The 19,451-nt window shown below is 45.5% G+C and overlaps 1 protein-coding gene across 3 annotated transcripts in view; it reads right to left on the reverse strand.

Moving 5' to 3' along the window:
* Positions 1–19,451, reverse strand: part of LOC135520953 (solute carrier family 45 member 4-like) — a 38,372-nt gene that overhangs the window by 15,284 nt on the left and 3,637 nt on the right. For 2 of the 3 annotated variants that reach the window (XM_064946830.1, XM_064946829.1), the window contains exons 2-5: positions 13,799–14,444; positions 8,493–8,681; positions 8,053–8,232; positions 5–1,161 (exon numbers count right to left, since the gene is read on the reverse strand). In XM_064946830.1, coding sequence (XP_064802902.1) covers positions 5–1,161; positions 8,053–8,232; positions 8,493–8,681; positions 13,799–14,036 — 1,764 coding nt within the window. In that variant the 5' untranslated portion in view covers positions 14,037–14,444. Of the gene's footprint in view, positions 1–4; positions 1,162–8,052; positions 8,233–8,492; positions 8,682–12,610; positions 12,682–13,798; positions 14,445–19,451 lie in introns of those variants that run through there. The other variant, XM_064946831.1, reaches the window with a different exon arrangement.

Raw genomic sequence — 19,451 nt, forward strand, 5'->3', positions numbered from 1 at the left:
TCACTGTGGGGTCTCCAGCATAGATGACCTGTCCCATGAAGTCTGTGTAGAAGACTGCCTCAGCGATGATGGAGAACCAGGTGAGGAGATGACAGACGCAGAGCCTCAGCAGCTGGGGGGGCATCTTCAGCATGGACAGCCACAGCAGCTTGACCGTGGTGCCCCCCTCGTCCCCGTCGTCCCTCTCAGAGTCCCCACTGGACAGGGTGGTGCTGCTCTGCTGGAGCTCCCTCCTCTGCTGCCGCCGCTGCATGTGCTCGTAGATGTCGTTCATGCTCTGCGAGGTCTTGATGCGGAGGTTGGCGCCGGCCGGATTGCCCATGGTGTTTCTGCGGTGGCGGTATCGTGCTGAACCCACGCGGCCATAGTAAGAGAATGTAAATGACGGCTGGCGGTAGAAGGGGAAGCGGCGTGCCCCGGTAGTGGTGCTGGTGTTGGACGGCCTCAGGCCTGGCATACGGCCCTGGCTGTTGGCCCCGCGGGCTGTGTGGTTGGAGGGGACCGCCGGGGCCGCTGAGGCCCCGTTGAGGCACTTGGCTCCCTGGTTGGTCTGGTTGTTGAACAACATGTGCTCCCTGCTGTAGTAGGGGGAGGGGTCCTGGTGGAAGAGGGGCAGCTGGCCGTCTGCCTGAGCCTCGGCCTGGGGGCCTTCCAGGTCCTGGATGCCCCATCCACTGTAGTGTCTCTGAGGGGTGTCAGGGTACACATTTTGGGGGTAGTCCTGAAAGATGGAGGGCTCAATGTCGGCCAGGAAATGACCGTCCTGGTCCAGGTCCGAGTCCAGCTCGATGGTGGCGTCAGGCATGGCCAGCACCGAGTCGCTCTTACTCCTCACCCTGTCCACGTTGATGAAGAGCTCCCTCTCTGACTGGGCGTCCTCCTCTCCTATAACGTCCAGCTGAGGTACACTACGAGGCCCCGCTAAGCCCCCCTTCAGTTTCTCTGAGGAGGACAGGCTGTCGGAGTCGGAGTCTCCCAGAGTGTCACCACGAGCCTCAAAACTCTCCTCCTTGATACTGAACATGTGTAGAATCACAGATATGGTGAAGATGACGGCAGCAAACACAAACAGGATCTGCTCCTGGGACTTGAAGGCCGTGCCCAGGATGGTGCTGGTCCAGTCCAGGCCACCCAGCACGTAGCCAACCGCTCCTCCCAGCCCTGCCAAAACACAATGTCAAAACAATGTTAGAGCGAGCCACTTTATGAGTTGTTCGGTGCTCGAAATACCGCTGATAAACGAGTTTCCTTATGTTTTTGTTCATTTCCCCCCAGGGAATCATCACGTGAACAACCGTGACCAATACAAGTAAAGATTGGATTTGTTTAGAGGGGGTGCCATGTGACCTCACATTCCAAACATGTAGCTCCACCAATCATACACACCGGCTTCAACAACATGAAATCAATTTAAAACTGACTCAAGACATGACTGATAGCTGCTCCCTTTATGTAACATTGAGCAATAATAACCCACCCCCCCCCCAGTTACCTAGTGATTCTACAGTGTCTTTGTTCCACTGGATGTCAGAAGGTGAATTCACCAATTTGTAAGTCGCTCTGGATAAGAGCGTCTGCTAAATGACTTAAATGTAAATGTCTTTGGCATTCACCCCCCAGTTACATAGTGATTCTACAGTGTCTTTGGCATTCACCCCCCCAGTTACATAGTGATTCTACAGTGTCTTTGGCATTCACCCCCCAAGTTACATAGTGATTCTACAGTGTCTTTGGCATTCACCCCCAAGTTACATAGTGATTCTACAGTGTCTTTGGCATTCACCCCCAGTTACATAGTGATTCTACAGCGTCTTTGGCATTCACCCCCAAGTTACATAGTGATTCTACAGTGTCTTTGGCATTCACCCCCAAGTTACATAGTGATTCTATAGTGTCTGGCATTCACCCCCAGTTACATAGTGATTCTACAGTGTCTTTGGCATTCACCCCCAAGTTACATAGTGATTCTACAGTGTCTTTGGCATTCACCCCCAGTTACATAGTGATTCTACAGTGTCTTTGGCATTCACCCCCAAGTTACATAGTGATTCTACAGTGTCTTTGGCATTCACCCCCAGTTACATAGTGATTCTATAGTGTCTGGCATTCACCCCCCAGTTACATAGTGATTCTACAGTGTCTTTGGCATTCACCCCCAGTTACATAGTGATTCTATAGTGTCTGGCATTCACCCCCAGTTACATAGTGATTCTACAGTGTCTTTGGCATTCACCCCCCAGTTACATAGTGATTCTACAGTGTCTTTGGCATTCACCCCCCAAGTTACATAGTGATTCTACAGTGTCTTTGGCATTCACCCCCCCAGTTACATAGTGATTCTATAGTGTCTTTGGCATTCACCCCCCAGTTACATAGTGATTCTATAGTGTCTGGCATTCACCCCCCAAGTTACATAGTGATTCTACAGTGTCTTTGGCATTCACCCCTCAGTTACATAGTGATTCTACAGTGTCTTTGGCATTCACCCCTCAGTTACACAGTGATTCTATAGTGTCTGGCATTCACCCCCCCAGTTACATAGTGATTCTACAGTGTCTTTGGCATTCACCCCCCAGTTACATAGTGATTCTACAGTGTCTTTGGCATTCACCCCCCAAGTTACATAGTAATTCTACAGTGTCTTTGGCATTCACCCCCCAGTTACATAGTGATTCTACAGTGTCTTTGGCATTCACCCCCCAGTTACATAGTGATTCTACAGTGTCTTTGGCATTCACCCCCAGTTACATAGTGATTCTACAGTGTCTTTGGCATTCACCCCCAAGTTACATAGTGATTCTACAGTGTCTGGCATTCACCCCCCAGTTACATAGTGATTCTACAGTGTCTTTGGCATTCACCCCCCAGTTACATAGTGATTCTACAGTGTCTTTGGCATTCACCCCCCAAGTTACATAGTGATTCTACAGTGTCTTTGGCATTCACCCCCAAGTTACATAGTGATTCTACAGTGTCTTTGGCATTCACCCCCAAGTTACATAGTGATTCTACAGTGTCTTTGGCATTCACCCCCCAAGTTACGTAGTGATTCTACAGTGTCTTTGGCATTCACCCCCCCAGTTACATAGTGATTCTACAGTGTCTTTGGCATTCACCCCCCAGTTACATAGTGATTCTACAGTGTCTGGCATTCAACCCCCAGTTACATAGTGATTCTACAGTGTCTTTGGCATTCACCCCCCAGTTACATAGTGATTCTACAGTGTCTTTGGCATTCACCCCCCAAGTTACGTAGTGATTCTCCAGTGTCTTTGGCATTCACCCCCCAGTTACATAGTGATTCTATAGTGTCTGGCATTCACCCCCCAGTTACATAGTGATTCTACAGTGTCTTTGGCATTCACCCCCCAGTTACATAGTGATTCTATAGTGTCTGGCATTCACCCCCCCAGTTACATAGTGATTCTACAGTGTCTTTGGCATTCACCCCCAGTTACATAGTGATTCTACAGTGTCTTTGGCATTCACCCCCAAGTTACATAGTGATTCTACAGTGTCTTTGGCATTCACCCCCCAGTTACATAGTGATTCTATAGTGTCTTTGGCATTCACCCCCAGTTACATAGTGATTCTATAGTGTCTGGCATTCACCCCCAAGTTACATAGTGATTCTACAGTGTCTTTGGCATTCACCCCCAAGTTACGTAGTGATTCTACAGTGTCTTTGGCATTCACCCCCCCAGTTACATAGTGATTCTACAGTGTCTTTGGCATTCACCCCCCAAGTTACGTAGTGATTCTCCAGTGTCTGGCATTCACCCCCCAGTTACATAGTGATTCTACAGTGTCTTTGGCATTCACCCCCCAAGTTACGTAGTGATTCTCCAGTGTCTTTGGCATTCACCCCCCAAGTTACATAGTGATTCTACAGTGTCTGGCATTCACCCCCCAGTTACACAGTGATTCTACAGTGTCTTTGGCATTCACCCCCCAGTTACATAGTGATTCTACAGTGTCTTTGGCATTCACCCCCCCAGTTACATAGTGATTCTACAGTGTCTGGCATTCACCCCCCAAGTTACATAGTGATTCTACAGTGTCTTTGGCATTCACCCCCCAAGTTACATAGTGATTCTACAGTGTCTTTGGCATTCACCCGCCCAAGTTACGTAGTGATTCTCCAGTGTCTTTGGCATTCACCCCCCCAGTTACATAGTGATTCTACAGTGTCTTTGGCATTCACCCCCAGTTACATAGTGATTCTACAGTGTCTTTGGCATTCACCCCCCAGTTACATAGTGATTCTACAGTGTCTTTGGCATTCACCCCCCAGTTACATAGTGATTCTACAGTGTCTTTGGCATTCACCCCCCCAGTTACATAGTGATTCTACAGTGTCTTTGGCATTCACCCCCCAGTTACATAGTGATTCTACAGTGTCTTTGGCATTCACCCCCCCAGTTACATAGTGATTCTACAGTGTCTTTGGCATTCACCCCCCAGTTACATAGTGATTCTACAGTGTCTTTGGCATTCACCCCCCAGTTACATAGTGATTCTACAGTGTCTTTGGCATTCACCCCCAAGTTACATAGTGATTCTACAGTGTCTTTGGCATTCACCCCCAAGTTACATAGTGATTCTACAGTGTCTTTGGCATTCACCCCCCAGTTACATAGTGATTCTACAGTGTCTTTGGCATTCACCCCCAAGTTACATAGTGATTCTACAGTGTCTTTGGCATTCACCCCCAAGTTACATAGTGATTCTACAGTGTCTTTGGCATTCACCCCCCAAGTTACATAGTGATTCTACAGTGTCTTTGGCATTCACCCCCCAGTTACATAGTGATTCTACAGTGTCTTTGGCATTCACCCCCCAAGTTGCATAGTGATTCTACAGTGTCTGTGGAATTCACCCCCCAGTTACATAGTGATTCTACAGTGTCTTTGGCATTCACCCCCCCAGTTACATAGTGATTCTACAGTGTCTTTGGCATTCACCCCCCAAGTTACATAGTGATTCTACAGTGTCTTTGGCATTCACCCCCCCAGTTACATAGTGATTCTACAGCGTCTTTGGCATTCACCCCCCAAGTTACATAGTGATTCTATAGTGTCTTTGGCATTCACCCCCCAAGTTACATAGTGATTCTACAGTGTCTTTGGCATTCACCCCCCAAGTTACATAGTGATTCTATAGTGTCTTTGGCATTCACCCCCCAAGTTACATAGTGATTCTATAGTGTCTGGCATTCACCCCCCAAGTTACATAGTGATTCTACAGTGTCTTTGGCATTCACCCCCCAAGTTACATAGTGATTCTACAGTGTCTTTGGCATTCACCCCCCAGTTACACAGTGATTCTATAGTGTCTGGCATTCACCCCCAAGTTACATAGTGATTCTACAGTGTCTTTGGCATTCACCCCCCAAGTTACATAGTGATTCTATAGCGTCTTTGGCATTCACCCCCCAGTTACATAGTGATTCTACAGTGTCTTTGGCATTCACCCCCCAAGTTACATAGTGATTCTACAGCGTCTTTGGCATTCACCCCCCAGTTACACAGTGATTCTACAGTGTCTTTGGCATTCACCCCCCACGTTACATAGTGATTCTACAGTGTCTTTGGCATTCACCCCCCAAGTTACGTAGTGATTCAACAGTGTCTTTGGCATTCACCCCCCAGTTACATAGTGATTCTACAGTGTCTTTGGCATTCACCCCCCAAGTTACGTAGTGATTCTACAGTGTCTTTGGCATTCACCCCCCCAGTTACATAGTGATTCTATAGTGTCTGGCATTCACCCCCAGTTACATAGTGATTCTACAGTGTCTTTGGCATTCACCCCCAAGTTACATAGTGATTCTACAGTGTCTTTGGCATTCACCCCCAAGTTACATAGTGATTCTACAGCGTCTTTGGCATTCACCCCCCAGTTACATAGTGATTCTACAGGGTCTTTGGCATTCACCCCCCCCCCCCCAGTTACATAGTGATTCTACAGTGTCTTTGGCATTCACCCCCTCAGTTACACAGTGATTCTACAGTGTCTTTGGCATTCACCCCCCCAGTTACACAGTGATTCTACAGTGTATTTGGCGTTCACCCCCTCAGTTACACAGTGATTCTACAGTGTCTTTGGCATTCACCCCCCCAGTTACATAGTGATTCTACAGTGTCTTTGGCATTCACCCCCCAAGTTACATAGTGATTCTATAGTGTCTGGCATTCACCCCCTCAGTTACATAGTGATTCTACAGTGTCTTTGGCATTCACCCCCAAGTTACATAGTGATTCTCCAGTGTCTTTGGCATTCACCCCCCCTGTTACACAGTGATTCTATAGTGTCTGGCATTCACCCCCTCAGTTACATAGTGATTCTACAGTGTCTTTGGCATTCACCCCCAAGTTACATAGTGATTCTCCAGTGTCTTTGGCATTCACCCCCCAAGTTACATAGTGATTCTACAGTGTCTTTGGCATTCACCCCTCAGTTACATAGTGATTCTACAGTGTCTTTGGCATTCACCCCCCAAGTTACATAGTGATTCTACAGTGTCTTTGGCATTCACCCCCCCAGTTACATAGTGATTCTACAGTGTCTTTGGCATTCACCCCCCCAGTTACATAGTGATTCTACAGTGTCTTTGGCATTCACCCCCCAGTTACATAGTGATTCTACAGTGTCTTTGGCATTCACCCCCCAAGTTACGTAGTGATTCTACAGTGTCTTTGGCATTCACCCCCCAGTTACATAGTGATTCTACAGTGTCTTTGGCATTCACCCCTCAGTTACATAGTGATTCTACAGTGTCTTTGGCATTCACCCCTCAGTTACACAGTGATTCTATAGTGTCTGGCATTCACCCCCCAGTTACATAGTGATTCTACAGTGTCTTTGGCATTCACCCCCAAGTTACATAGTGATTCTACAGTGTCTTTGGCATTCACCCCCAAGTTACATAGTGATTCTACAGTGTCTTTGGCATTCACCCCCAAGTTACGTAGTGATTCTACAGTGTCTTTGGCATTCACCCCCCAGTTACATAGTGATTCTACAGTGTCTTTGGCATTCACCCCCAAGTTACATAGTGATTCTACAGTGTCTTTGGCATTCACCCCCAAGTTACATAGTGATTCTACAGTGTCTTTGGCATTCACCCCCCAGTTACACAGTGATTCTATAGTGTCTGGCATTCACCCCCAGTTACATAGTGATTCTACAGTGTCTTTGGCATTCACCCCCGTTACATAGTGATTCTACAGTGTCTTTGGCATTCACCCCCCAGTTACATAGTGATTCTACAGTGTCTTTGGCATTCACCCCCCAGTTACACAGTGATTCTATAGTGTCTGGCATTCACCCCCAGTTACATAGTGATTCTACAGTGTCTTTGGCATTCACCCCCGTTACATAGTGATTCTACAGTGTCTTTGGCATTCACCCCCCAGTTACATAGTGATTCTACAGTGTCTTTGGCATTCACCCCCCAGTTACATAGTGATTCTACAGTGTCTTTGGCATTCACCCCCCAAGTTACATAGTGATTCTACAGTGTCTTTGGCATTCACCCCCCAGTTACATAGTGATTCTACAGTGTATTTGGCATTCACCCCCCAGTTACATAGTGATTCTACAGTGTCTGGCATTCACCCCCCAGTTACATAGTGATTCTACAGTGTCTGGCATTCACCCCCCCAGTTACATAGTGATTCTACAGTGTCTGGCAATCACCCCCCAGTTACATAGTGATTCTACAGTGTATTTGGCATTCACCCCCCAGTTACATAGTGATTCTATAGTGTCTGGCATTCACCCCCCAGTTACATAGTGATTCTACAGTGTATTTGGCATTCACCCCCCCGTTACATAGTGATTCTACAGTGTCTTAGTGTCCTCTCCTCCAGTCCTCTCCCTGCCTCCTCCTCAAAACATCAGATGAAAGTGCAGAAATGTGCTTTTAGGGTTCTTAAATCCTCTTCTTGCTTCCCCACCTCCTCAAACAGTCGGGGGGAGGAGAGGACACAAGGAATCAAGGACAGACTATTGAGAAGGAGCCAATAGAACTAGGGCAACATCGTGTACCTGCAGAGAAAGCATGTATGTTGAGGGCCATGTCCTGCTCCTCTGTGTCGGCTACATCCAACAGGTAGGCTCTGATAGGCCCATCTGAGGCGTCTGCACTGAAGTCCAGTAGAACCACGCCCAGCACCGTCAGCACTATCCCAATGGGCTGACTGCTGGGAACGTCCCCGAGGGCTAATCCTAGAGCACATACAATATTAATAAGGCATTCTATTTATTTAGCATAGCACTTTCATTCAATTATAATTTTACAATACAGAAAACATGAGCATCTAAGGAGGTTTCACATTTCCAATACATGATGATTAAATAGTGCCTATTCCCTTCATAATGCACTACTTTTGACCACAGCCCACAGGACTCTATGGCTCTGGCCTAAAGTAGTGAACTTTATAAGGAATAGGGTTCCATTTGGAACTCAGACAGTACCTCCCACTCACCTAAGAGGGACCCATTGAGGAAGAGAGACACTCCCAGTAACACCCCCACACAGAGTGCCAGGATGAAGGGTCTCCTGCGGCCCCATTTCAGGGTGCAGCGGTCGCTGGCTGAGCCAATGAGAGGGGTGAGGATCAGGCCCAGGATGGGGCTTAGAAACCACGTCAGGCTGTAGTACTGCTCTGGAAGTCCTGAAAACACCACGTGGGGAAAACACCTTCAATCAATAAGCTTCAGGCTTTGACCACAGAGAGACTGACCACGGATTAGATCAAATCACATTTTATTTGTCACATACACATGGTTAGCAGATGTTAATGCGAGTGTAGCGAAATGCTTGTGCTTCTAGTTCCGACAATGCAGTAATAACCAACAAGTAATCTAACTAACAATTCCTAAACTACTGTCTTATACACAGTGTAAGGGGATAAAGAATATGTACATAAGGATACATGAATGAGTGATGGTACAGAGCAGCATAGGCAAGATACAGTAGATGGTATCGAGTACAGTATATACATGTGAGATGAGTATGTAAACAAAGTGGCATAGTTAAAGTGGCTAGTGATACATGTATTACATAAGGATGCAGTCAATGATATAGAGTACAGTATATAGGTATGCATATGAGATGAATAATGTAGGGTAAGTAACATTATATAAGGTAGCATTGTTTAAATGCTTAAAGTTTAAAGTGGCTAGTGATATATTTTATATATATTATATATTTATATATATATATTAAATCCCATTAGCATTCATCAAATATTACTTTGGCAAAAGTTCAACTATTACACAATCTTTTGCCGCAGCCTAAAGGGCGTTCTTTACAGAATCACAGCTATCAAATCTTTTAGTCAACAATGCTGAATCCCATTCCAGGCATTACATAGTCACTAGCAGGTTTGGTGAGGAATAGATCAAATCTGGCCGTGTCAGGTGAGGTGAAAGGAGGTTTGTGGATAGCTGGAACCATCTCAATGTACCACGCTCCACTCTGACGTACTGTGGACCTCGGCGTGGAACGAGGCTGTTTTACTGAGCTTTATAATGAACGCTATGCTGCAGATGCTCTACTTCAGCAGGCCTACACATTAAACAACAATCCCTGTACATCTCCCACTAGAATACGTGTTAGAGATCGTCACTAGAAGGAAAACAAGTGGACTTGTTTCTACAAGCCGGTTGTTCATTAACCTAGATAAGAGCCCTCACGCAAGACACAACTTGCTGCAAGAACTATGGAAACAAACTGACAATCTTCATCTCTGTAGGAACGCTACAATGATATAGGCCTCACACAACTATGACAACAACAGAACAGACAGTGAACCTGGAAACAATAAAATGGCAGCTTTCTATCCTCTTTCAAATGCCAGGTAGAATTTGTTCAGACAGGGTTAAATGCGCAGCCTGTTGGTTTATGGAGTGGAATGCACTGGACCTGTCTGTTGCTCAGTCTGAGCAGTAAACTGGTTCTTGAAAGGTCACTGGCTTCTAGGCAGAGTATTAGAACCCTCTCAGAATGTCAACAAGAAATGAGAAGCTGGCATCAAGTCAGATTGTCCTTCTCAGAAATACCAAGGAAAAGTAGTTAAACATAGGCTATACATTAGGGGCCGTAATGAATGACTGGGACGAGGTTATACTCAAGGGAATAGTGGGAAATGTCACCAAGACTTAACCCTCTACACTGGTGGGAATTGGCCTATATGGATAGGGATACATTTAAATGTTTCTTACAGAAAAAGTATGAAAAGTATATGCATAACCATTGTAGCAATTGAAAGGGAAGAGTTTGTAGATCATGGGAAAATTAGTAGAGTACACAACAGTTCACCTGTGGCACAAGACTGAATTCAACCATTACACTGTTGATTTTACTTTTCCTCACAGTTGTTGATAACAAAATCTTCATATACTCTGGATACATTCAGTAACATAATAATATTCCTGGAAATTGTGGGGTCGGTGCAACATAAGACACACAAATGACAAGGGTCTAACTGCTGTCTCCAAGTGGACACACGCCTCTCCTAAGTGGGCACAGTTCCTAATACATTTCAATGCACTTTTATGACTCAAAGAAGAGTCTTGAACTCTGCTAGCTGTGCCGTTGAGGAACTAGAGAAAACACACTTGTAGTTGTTTAGTTTGGAACACAACCCGGCATCTACAGTCATCACACAATTACTGTTGTTATTTACACAAAAAAACAAAAAACAGTCCATTATAAATCGCAATGTGGGTCAGGTGGGTATGATTTTAAAGCTTGTTCTATTGCCAACATGACTAACTAAGTTATCAAACAGGATCTTACAGCATAGGCTTTCACAAGGCAATACAGGGGAACATATAGTCATTTAGGTGTGTAGAAACAAGGCATAAGTGCATTCAGGTGCTTGTTCCACACAATAAACAATTTGTAAGTCGCTCTGGATAAGAGCGTCTGCTAAATGACTTAAATGTAATGTAAATGTAATGCTTCTGTTCAGAACAAACCAGAGTATGATCACATGTCATCTTGTAACTGTACATCAAACAGACTGCTTCTGTTCAGAACAACCCAGGGTATGATCACATGTCATCTTGTAACTGTACACCAAACAGACTGCTTCTGTTCAGAACAACCCAGGGTATGATCACGTGTCATCTTGTAACTGTACATCAAACAGACTGCTTCTGTTCAGAACAACCCAGGGTATGATCACATGTCATCTTGTTACTGTACATCAAACAGACTGCTTCTGTTCAGAACAACCCAGGGTATGATCACGTGTCATCTTGTAACTGTACATCAAACAGACTGCTTCTGTTCAGAACAACCCAGGGTATGATCACATGTCATCTTGTTACTGTACATCAAACAGACTGCTTCTGTTCAGAACAACCCAGGGTATGATCACGTGTCATCTTGTAACTGTACATCAAACAGACTGCTTCTGTTCAGAACAACCCAGGGTATGATCACATGTCATCTTGTAACTGTACATCAACATAGTGATCATAAACGTTGATACAGTATATGACAGTAGTTTTATGAAGTGGAAATGTGAAGTGTACATTTGGACTCACAGATGTTTGTCTTGCTTGTATGACATCAAAGTGGCATTTAGTATAATCCTCAATGTCTCATCTTTCTAAATACATTGAGTCATCTTAAATTGACAGCATATCCCTCACTCAGACAACAAAGAATTTGCAAAAGTTGACCAATTAATAGCAGGGATGGGTGTTGAAGTTCAGAACGGCTGGTGGGTCAAAACCAATGCAGAGCCAGAGCTCTGACATGTACAACATGTTACTGTATAACATGTTGCTGCCACTGCGTTCCAATCGTAGGCGCTTATTAGTGCCCAACTCTGCCATTTTCAATGAGCATATACGGGCACAAGTTTAAAGGTTACAAAAACAAACTAACTTCACCACTATTTCAAAACATTATTATGTGCACTGACATGTTTGCTTCTGTTATGAGTCCTGAAGGAGCGGATTTAGATAAGCCTGTGTTATCCAATACTAGTTCATTTGTAGCTAACCCTTTTCTGTGTGACAAGGTCTGTCTACAATGTTCATCACTACATTAGCTGTTACACGCTGTGTCGATAAAGATGTGTGTAAAGACAGATCTAGAGACCTACTTTCCATGTCCCCTAAACGGTACATAGGAGTTACATCACAGAGATGGACAGTTTGGCAAATCCATTTACGACAAAATTGTTCCCGGCGGGAAAACAGGTTGACTGAAACGTGCAGACTCACACACTCGCCATACCTACCAAACTCTGTAGAAGATATTGTTCCACTCTGCATTGGTGGCAAACCTAGTAACCTAGTAACGGCCCCGGTCTGCTATGCTGCCTGTGCACAGTGTACAGATAGTTAACATAACCCCACATAACTCCCAGGCCTTATGATGGAGTAAACCTAACACAGACTGGAGTGGGACCAATCTTTGGTAGCCATTTGGCAAACAATTATCCAAAAGGGTCAAATACACACAGGAAATGCCTTACTTGTAACTCCACTACCATTTTTTTGGTCAACCAACACCCTCCATTGGTACCGACCTATTTGCAGTAAGACTGGTGTGACCAGAGCTGTCTCGGTTGGTACCGACCTATTTGCAGTAAGACTGGTGTGACCAGGGCTGTCTCCATTGGTACCGACCTATTTGCAGTAAGACTGGTGTGACCAGGGCTGTCTCCATTGGTACCGACCTATTTGCAGTAAGACTGGTGTGACCAGGGCTGTCTCCATTGGTACCGACCTATTTGCAGTAAGACTGGTGACCAGGGCTGTCTCCGTTGGTACCGACCTATTTGCAGTAAGACTGGTGACCAGGGCTGTCTCCGTTGGTACCGACCTATTTGCAGTAAGACTGGTGTGACCAGGGCTGTCTCCATTGGTACCGACCTATTTGCAGTAAGACTGGTGTGACCAGGGCTGTCTCCATTGGTACCGACCTATTTGCAGTAAGACTGGTGTGACCAGGGCTGTCTCCGTTGGTACCGACCTATTTGCAGTAAGACTGGTGACCAGGGCTGTCTCCGTTGGTACCGACCTATTTGCAGTAAGACTGGTGACCAGGGCTGTCTCCGTTGGTACCGACCTATTTGCAGTAAGACTGGTGTGACCAGGGCTGTCTCCATTGGTACCGACCTATTTGCAGTAAGACTGGTGTGACCAGGGCTGTCTCCGTTGGTACCGACCTATTTGCAGTAAGACTGGTGACCAGGGCTGTCTCCGTTGGTACCGACCTATTTGCAGTAAGACTGGTGACCAGGGCTGTCTCCGTTGGTACCGACCTATTTGCAGTAAGACTGGTGTGACCAGGGCTGACTCCGTTGGTACCGACCTATTTGCAGTAAGACTGGTGTGACCAGGGCTGTCTCCGTTGGTACCGACCTATTTGCAGTAAGACTGGTGTGACCAGGGCTGTCTCCATTGGTACTGACCTATTTGCAGTAAGACTGGTGTGACCAGGGCTGTCTCCATTGGTACCGACCTATTTGCAGTAAGACTGGTGTGACCAGGGCTGTCTCCATTGGTATTGACCTATTTGCAGTAAGACTGGTGTGACCAGGGCTGTCTCCATTAGTATTGACCTATTTGCAGTAAGACTGGTGTGACCAGGGCTGTCTCCATTGGTATTGACCTATTTGCAGTAAGACTGGTGTGACCAGGGCTGTCTCCACTGGTACTGACCTATTTGCAGTAAGACTGGTGTGACCAGGGCTGTCTCCATTGGTATTGACCTATTTGCAGTAAGACTGGTGTGACCAGGGCTGTCTCCATTGGTACTGACCTATTTGCAGTAAGACTGGTGTGACCAGGGCTGTCTCCATGGCATAGCAGAACTCTCGTCCGAACATGACAGCACCATGCATGACCCACTGGCGCAGAGGAATCCGTTCCCCCCCAGCACCCTCACCCAGAGACCCATCAGGACTCTCCTCGTCCCTCTCACTGCTCTGCTTCTTCACTGGCATCTCCACCACATCCTGACATGGCAAAACAGTCAAGTCAGCCTTCTGGGGGACCATGGTCGTCGGCTCGTATGGAGAGAGAAGTTATGACTGCTCCCCTAAAGCCTTAATGTAGTTTACGGTCCTGTCCGCTCTGATGCAACTGTCCTTCCCTTTATGGTCAATCAGAGGAATACTCTCAAAACAGCAGCACGATACATGAAGGAAAAATCATGGTTTTCTTTAGTTCTTTCGAGGCACTTTTGAAAGCAATTCGTAAGGTTCCGTGGCAAAATGAGGATTTGTAAGAGATTGGCTCTCTTCACTGCTGGCTGCTGTACTGAATCCAAACCCATAGAAAGTGGCATTCAGATAGAGTTCATTTGATGATGTCTGTAGAGGGGAGGCTGAGCAGGGTGAGGGAGACGGGGCACGGCGGTTGAGGACAACGTTCCTCTCTAGAGTCCCTTGGAGTGACTCATTCATCTGTAGAGGGGACACAGAGAGACAGAGTCAGACAGACAGCATGAGCGTTAGTATGTTAACCCATAGTCAATAATGCCTTTATAACCAATAAACATTTTAATGTTACGGACTCTGGCTAGGCCGATAAAGGCTAGTATTATGATGGTTTAGGCCCATTTTATATTTCAAATGTCAGCAGTACAAATACAATAAGAGCATTAGTAGCTAGTTGGGTAAAGTTTAATGATGCACGTTCAGCTGGGATGCTGCCAAATAGATAAGCCGAGCTGCTGCTGTAATCAGCCCTATTCCTATAAATGTACACCTGCAATTAGGCTAAAGTAATGAGTCAACCCATTGAGCTGTAGGAGAAAGTTCCTCAGATTGGAGGAAGGAAACTCCATCCACGCAATCAAGTCTTGAAAACACAAGAGCTCAGCCACTGCATGAACTTGGGTGAACTAACTGTCCTGTAGGAGTTTCAGCAGTTGTGAGATGAGTGACTAGTGTAGGCCTAGAAAGATAGATGTGTATTTCAGCCTGTATTGTCCATAATGCACATAGCACAACCTTGTTGTTAGGCATGAGTGATGTTATGCATGACATCGCTGTGCTCCTAGTCACTTACCTTGCTTGGTGGGTAGATGAGGTAGCTATTAACAACCCAACAGGTGGCCTACTGTTCTAATAGAGATTGAATTAAATGTTTGATTAAAAATATATTTTAAAAAAGCTGAGATTTCCAATAAGGTCGTACAGTAAACCTGTTCTTGCTAAATGTACCACAACAATTATCCCCTTGTGTCAAACTTCTTCAACTGGGTCTTCTAAACATCCTCATATGGAAAATGACCTTGAAGAACCCACCCCTCAATGCTCCACCCAGTCTAGTTGGTTAGCTACAATATTCTCATGGGAAGAATTGTTGAGTGGTGGGAAATCCTGCTCATCTCTCATCCTTTCTAACCGCTCTGCTAAAATCCACTCCTCTCTCACAGGAAAAAAAAAATACATATGATATGAATGAAAAGTATTATAATAAACATGAAAAGGTGAATGTAACAAGTGCTCATCATTTCAAATAGGCTACATGTCATATTAAACAGCATGTACAGTGCATCTGGAATTTATTGCACATTTTGTTTGTTTTATAAAAATTCCTCAATCTACACACAATACCCCATAAAGACAAAGCAAAGAGGTTTTTAGAATAAATGTTTGCAAGTGTGTAAAAATCAGAAATACCTTAAGTATTCATAAGTATTCAGACCCTTTGCTAGGAGACTTGAAATTGAGCTCAGGTGCATCCTATTTCATTGATCGTCCTTGAGATGTTTCTACAACTTGGGAGTCCACCTCTGGTAAATTAAATTGATTGGACATGATTTGGAAAGGCACACACCTAAGGTTCCACAGTTGACAGTGCATGTCAGAGAAAAAACCAAGCCATGAGGTTGAAGGAATTGTCCGTAGAGCTCCGAGACAGGACTGTGTCAAGGTACAGATCAGGGAATCATTTCTGCAGCATTGAAGGTCCCCAAGAACACAGTGATGTCACGCCCTGGCCTTAGTATTTTCTTTATTATTGTGGTTAGGCCAGGGTGTGACATGGGTGATTATGTGTTTGTCTTGTCTAGGGGTTTTGTAGATTGATGGGGTTGTGTTCAGTGTAGTATTCTAGGTAAGTCTATGGTTGCCGAGAGTGGTTCTCAATCAGAGGCAGATGTTTATCGTTGTCTCTGATTGGGAACCATATTTAGGCAGCCATATTCTTTGAGTATTTCGTGGGTGATTGTTTCCTGTCTCTTGCACCAGTTAGGACTGTTTCGGTTTTGCCACGGTTTCTTTATGTATAATTGTTCACGTTATCATCTTTATTAAAGATGTTCAACCATAACCACGCTGCACTTTGGTCCACCTCTCCTTCCCAGGAAGAAAACCGTAACAGAGGCCATCATCATTCTTAAATGGAAGAAGTTTGGAACCACCAAGACTCTTCCTAGAGCTGGCCGCCCGGTCAAATTGAGCAATCGGGGGAAAAGGACCACGGTCAGGGAGGTGACCAAGAACCCGATGGTCACTGACAGAACTCCAGAGTTCCTCTGTGGAGAAGGGGAAAACTTTCCAGAAGGTCAACCATCTCTACAGCACTCCACCAATCAGGCCTTTATTGTAGAGTGTTGCCAGACTGAAGCCACACCGTAAAAAACAAGATTCTCTGGTCTGATGAAAGCAAGATGGAACTCTTTGGCCTGAATGCCATGCGTCACGTCTTGCGGAAACCTGGCATCATCCCTACGGTGAAGCATGGTGGTAGCAGCATGCTGTGGGGATGCTTTTCAGCTGCAGGGACTGGGATACTAGTCAGGATCGAGGCAAAGATGAACGGAACAAAGTACAGAGAGATCCTTGATGAAAACCTGCTCCAGAGCACTCAGGACCTCAGAATGGGGCAAAGGTTTACCTTCCAACAGGGCGACGACCCTAAGCACTGCGCTGTTTCCTCTGTTCAGAGAAGGGAGTAGTACACAGCGTAGTACGAGATCTTCAGTTTCTTGGCAATTTCTTGCATGGAATAGCCTTCATTTCTCAGAACAAGAATAGACTGAAGAGTTTCAGAAGAAAGTAATGTGTCTGGCCATTTTGAGCCTGTAATCGAACCCACACATGTTGATGCTCCAATGTAGGATATGTAAACATTATTAAGGTGGCGTTATTTAAAGTGACTAGTGATACCTTTATTAAAGTGGCCAAAGATTTGAGTCTGTATGTTGACAGCAGCCTCTGTTAGTGATGGCTGTTTAACAGTGATGGCCGCTAACTAGCACATAACAGGCCTCTGTACGCCAATGTAGATTTTTATTTTTAAATCAGCCGTTTCCAGCTACAATAGTCATTTACAACATTAACAATGTTCTGATCAATGTTGTTATTTTAAATGGACAAAAATGATTTTCTTTCAGAAACAGAGAGAGCCACTGGGGATGCTAAACACCCTTTTGGCCACTCTTGCCAGGCTAGGCAGGGATGCAGTATATTTTCTTTATAAGTAGGCTTAAAGGTTTTTAGGCACAATAACCCAATCAAAACTAAAAGCTCATTGAAAAAAGTTGGAATATGCTAGGCCTATTGGGACAAAATCAATGATGGCTCATTGTATAGATAATAGAACAAAAATGAAGGAAACTTAAGATCAGATTTTTTGGGGTTTAAACATTCTTTGATCCAATGACACAATTAACTACCCACCTCTTCCTTCCTTTTAGCATGTGCACATAGTAAGTACACTATCTTGCTTTCGGGATGTGTCTGTTCAGATTCCACAATGATTATTTAGTTGTGGACATTACATCTTTGTAAGTCACCTTGATTTTTGCACAAACTCCATGACAGTAGCTAAAGCAAGGGGCTATAGCAGCAGACAACAAATGTATGCCGGGCCGGGCCTGCCCTGAGCTCATGGAGCGCTCCAGCCTTTGATCTTGCGCCGCAAATTGGGCACGTTCCGCTCCCATACTCTGACACTGACTCCGGTACATAGGTGGGGGATTGGGGAGCTCCAGTACAGTAGGTGGCAATAATGCACCATAACGTTGGATGCCAACTGCCAATAAACCCCACAGAAGAAGGGGCGGGGGCAACAATGGTAGCTAGCTATCGGCGCACGTGAAAAATAAACTTTGATTTACACACCGGCAACTGTTTTCCTACAGTTATGTTAACGACGGCAGGTGTTTGGCAGGCAGGAGCGAAGGACACTGTGCTAGCTAGTTAACTAGCACATCGTGTTGCCCCAGCCTCCCGCACTAGTGGGGGATGACCAGTAGACTGTCCTTCGCCCCCGCATGTCAGGCATTGTTTTAAGGCAGTTCTGTTAATGATGAGGGCAGGCAGGAGCAAAGGACACTGTGCTAGCTAGTTAACTAGCACATCGTGTTGCCCCAGCCTCCCGCACTAGTGGGGATGACCAGTAGACTGTCCTTCGCCCCCGCCTGTCAGGCATTGTTTTAAGGCAGTTCTGTTAATGATGAGGGCAGGCAGGAGCAAAGGACACTGTGCTAGCTAGTTAACTAGCACATCGTGTTGCCCCAGCCTCCCGCACTAGTGGGGGATGACCAGTAGACTGTCCTTCGCCCCCGCCTGTCAGGCATTGTTTTAAGGCAGTTCTGTTAATGATGAGGGCAGGCAGGAGCAAAGGACACTGTGCTAGCTAGTTAACTAGCACATCGTGTTGCCCCAGCCTCCCGCACTAGTGGGGGATGACCAGTAGACTGTCCTTCGCCCCCGCCTGTCAGGCATTGTTTTAAGGCAGTTCTGTTAATGATGAAGGCAGGCAGGAGCAAAGGACACTGCCTATCGGTGTCGTAGATCACCTGCCACGGTACACAGGAGACGAAAAACGTATAATACTTTCATTTACCTTTTGGGGGGTTCTTGAAGGAACCAATGGGATGCTCGAGGGGGCGTTCCTACAGATGCAGTAATGCCCATATGCAGGAACGCCCTCTTAATGCAGGCTGCAGTTGCACAATATAGGTTGGGACCGTTATTCTACACATCAATGGTTGGGATACGTTGTAGACAGGACTGGTCAAGATGCTGACTGGCTGGTTCTTTGATCTCAGCAGTAAAAAATAAGTATTTATCATCAATAACTTGCTAAATTAGCGAACGTTACAGAAGCTAACCAAGTTTGCAAGCTAAAGAGCTAGCTAACTTCCTCAGTCTGTAACGTTAGCTAACTATGCTGTTCTGGCATGAGTTACCGGTATATTATTGGTATTACTGTCCCCATATCTAACGTCAAAGCCCGCTACAATATAGACCATCTCTGCTATTAACGTTGGTGTGTAGTAGATTGTACAAGCTGTCACGAACGCTGACGATACAACGGACAGGTGTGTTCACATGATCAGACGGTAGCTAACTAGCTAGTTAACGTTAGCTTAGAAGCTAGCTAGGCAGCTACGGTATTTTAGCTTGCTATGATGAATGTAACCCGTAGATAACAAGCTAACTTGGGATGGG

This window comes from Oncorhynchus masou, chromosome 29, assembly GCF_036934945.1.
Source record: "Oncorhynchus masou masou isolate Uvic2021 chromosome 29, UVic_Omas_1.1, whole genome shotgun sequence".
NCBI lineage: Eukaryota > Metazoa > Chordata > Actinopteri > Salmoniformes > Salmonidae > Oncorhynchus > Oncorhynchus masou.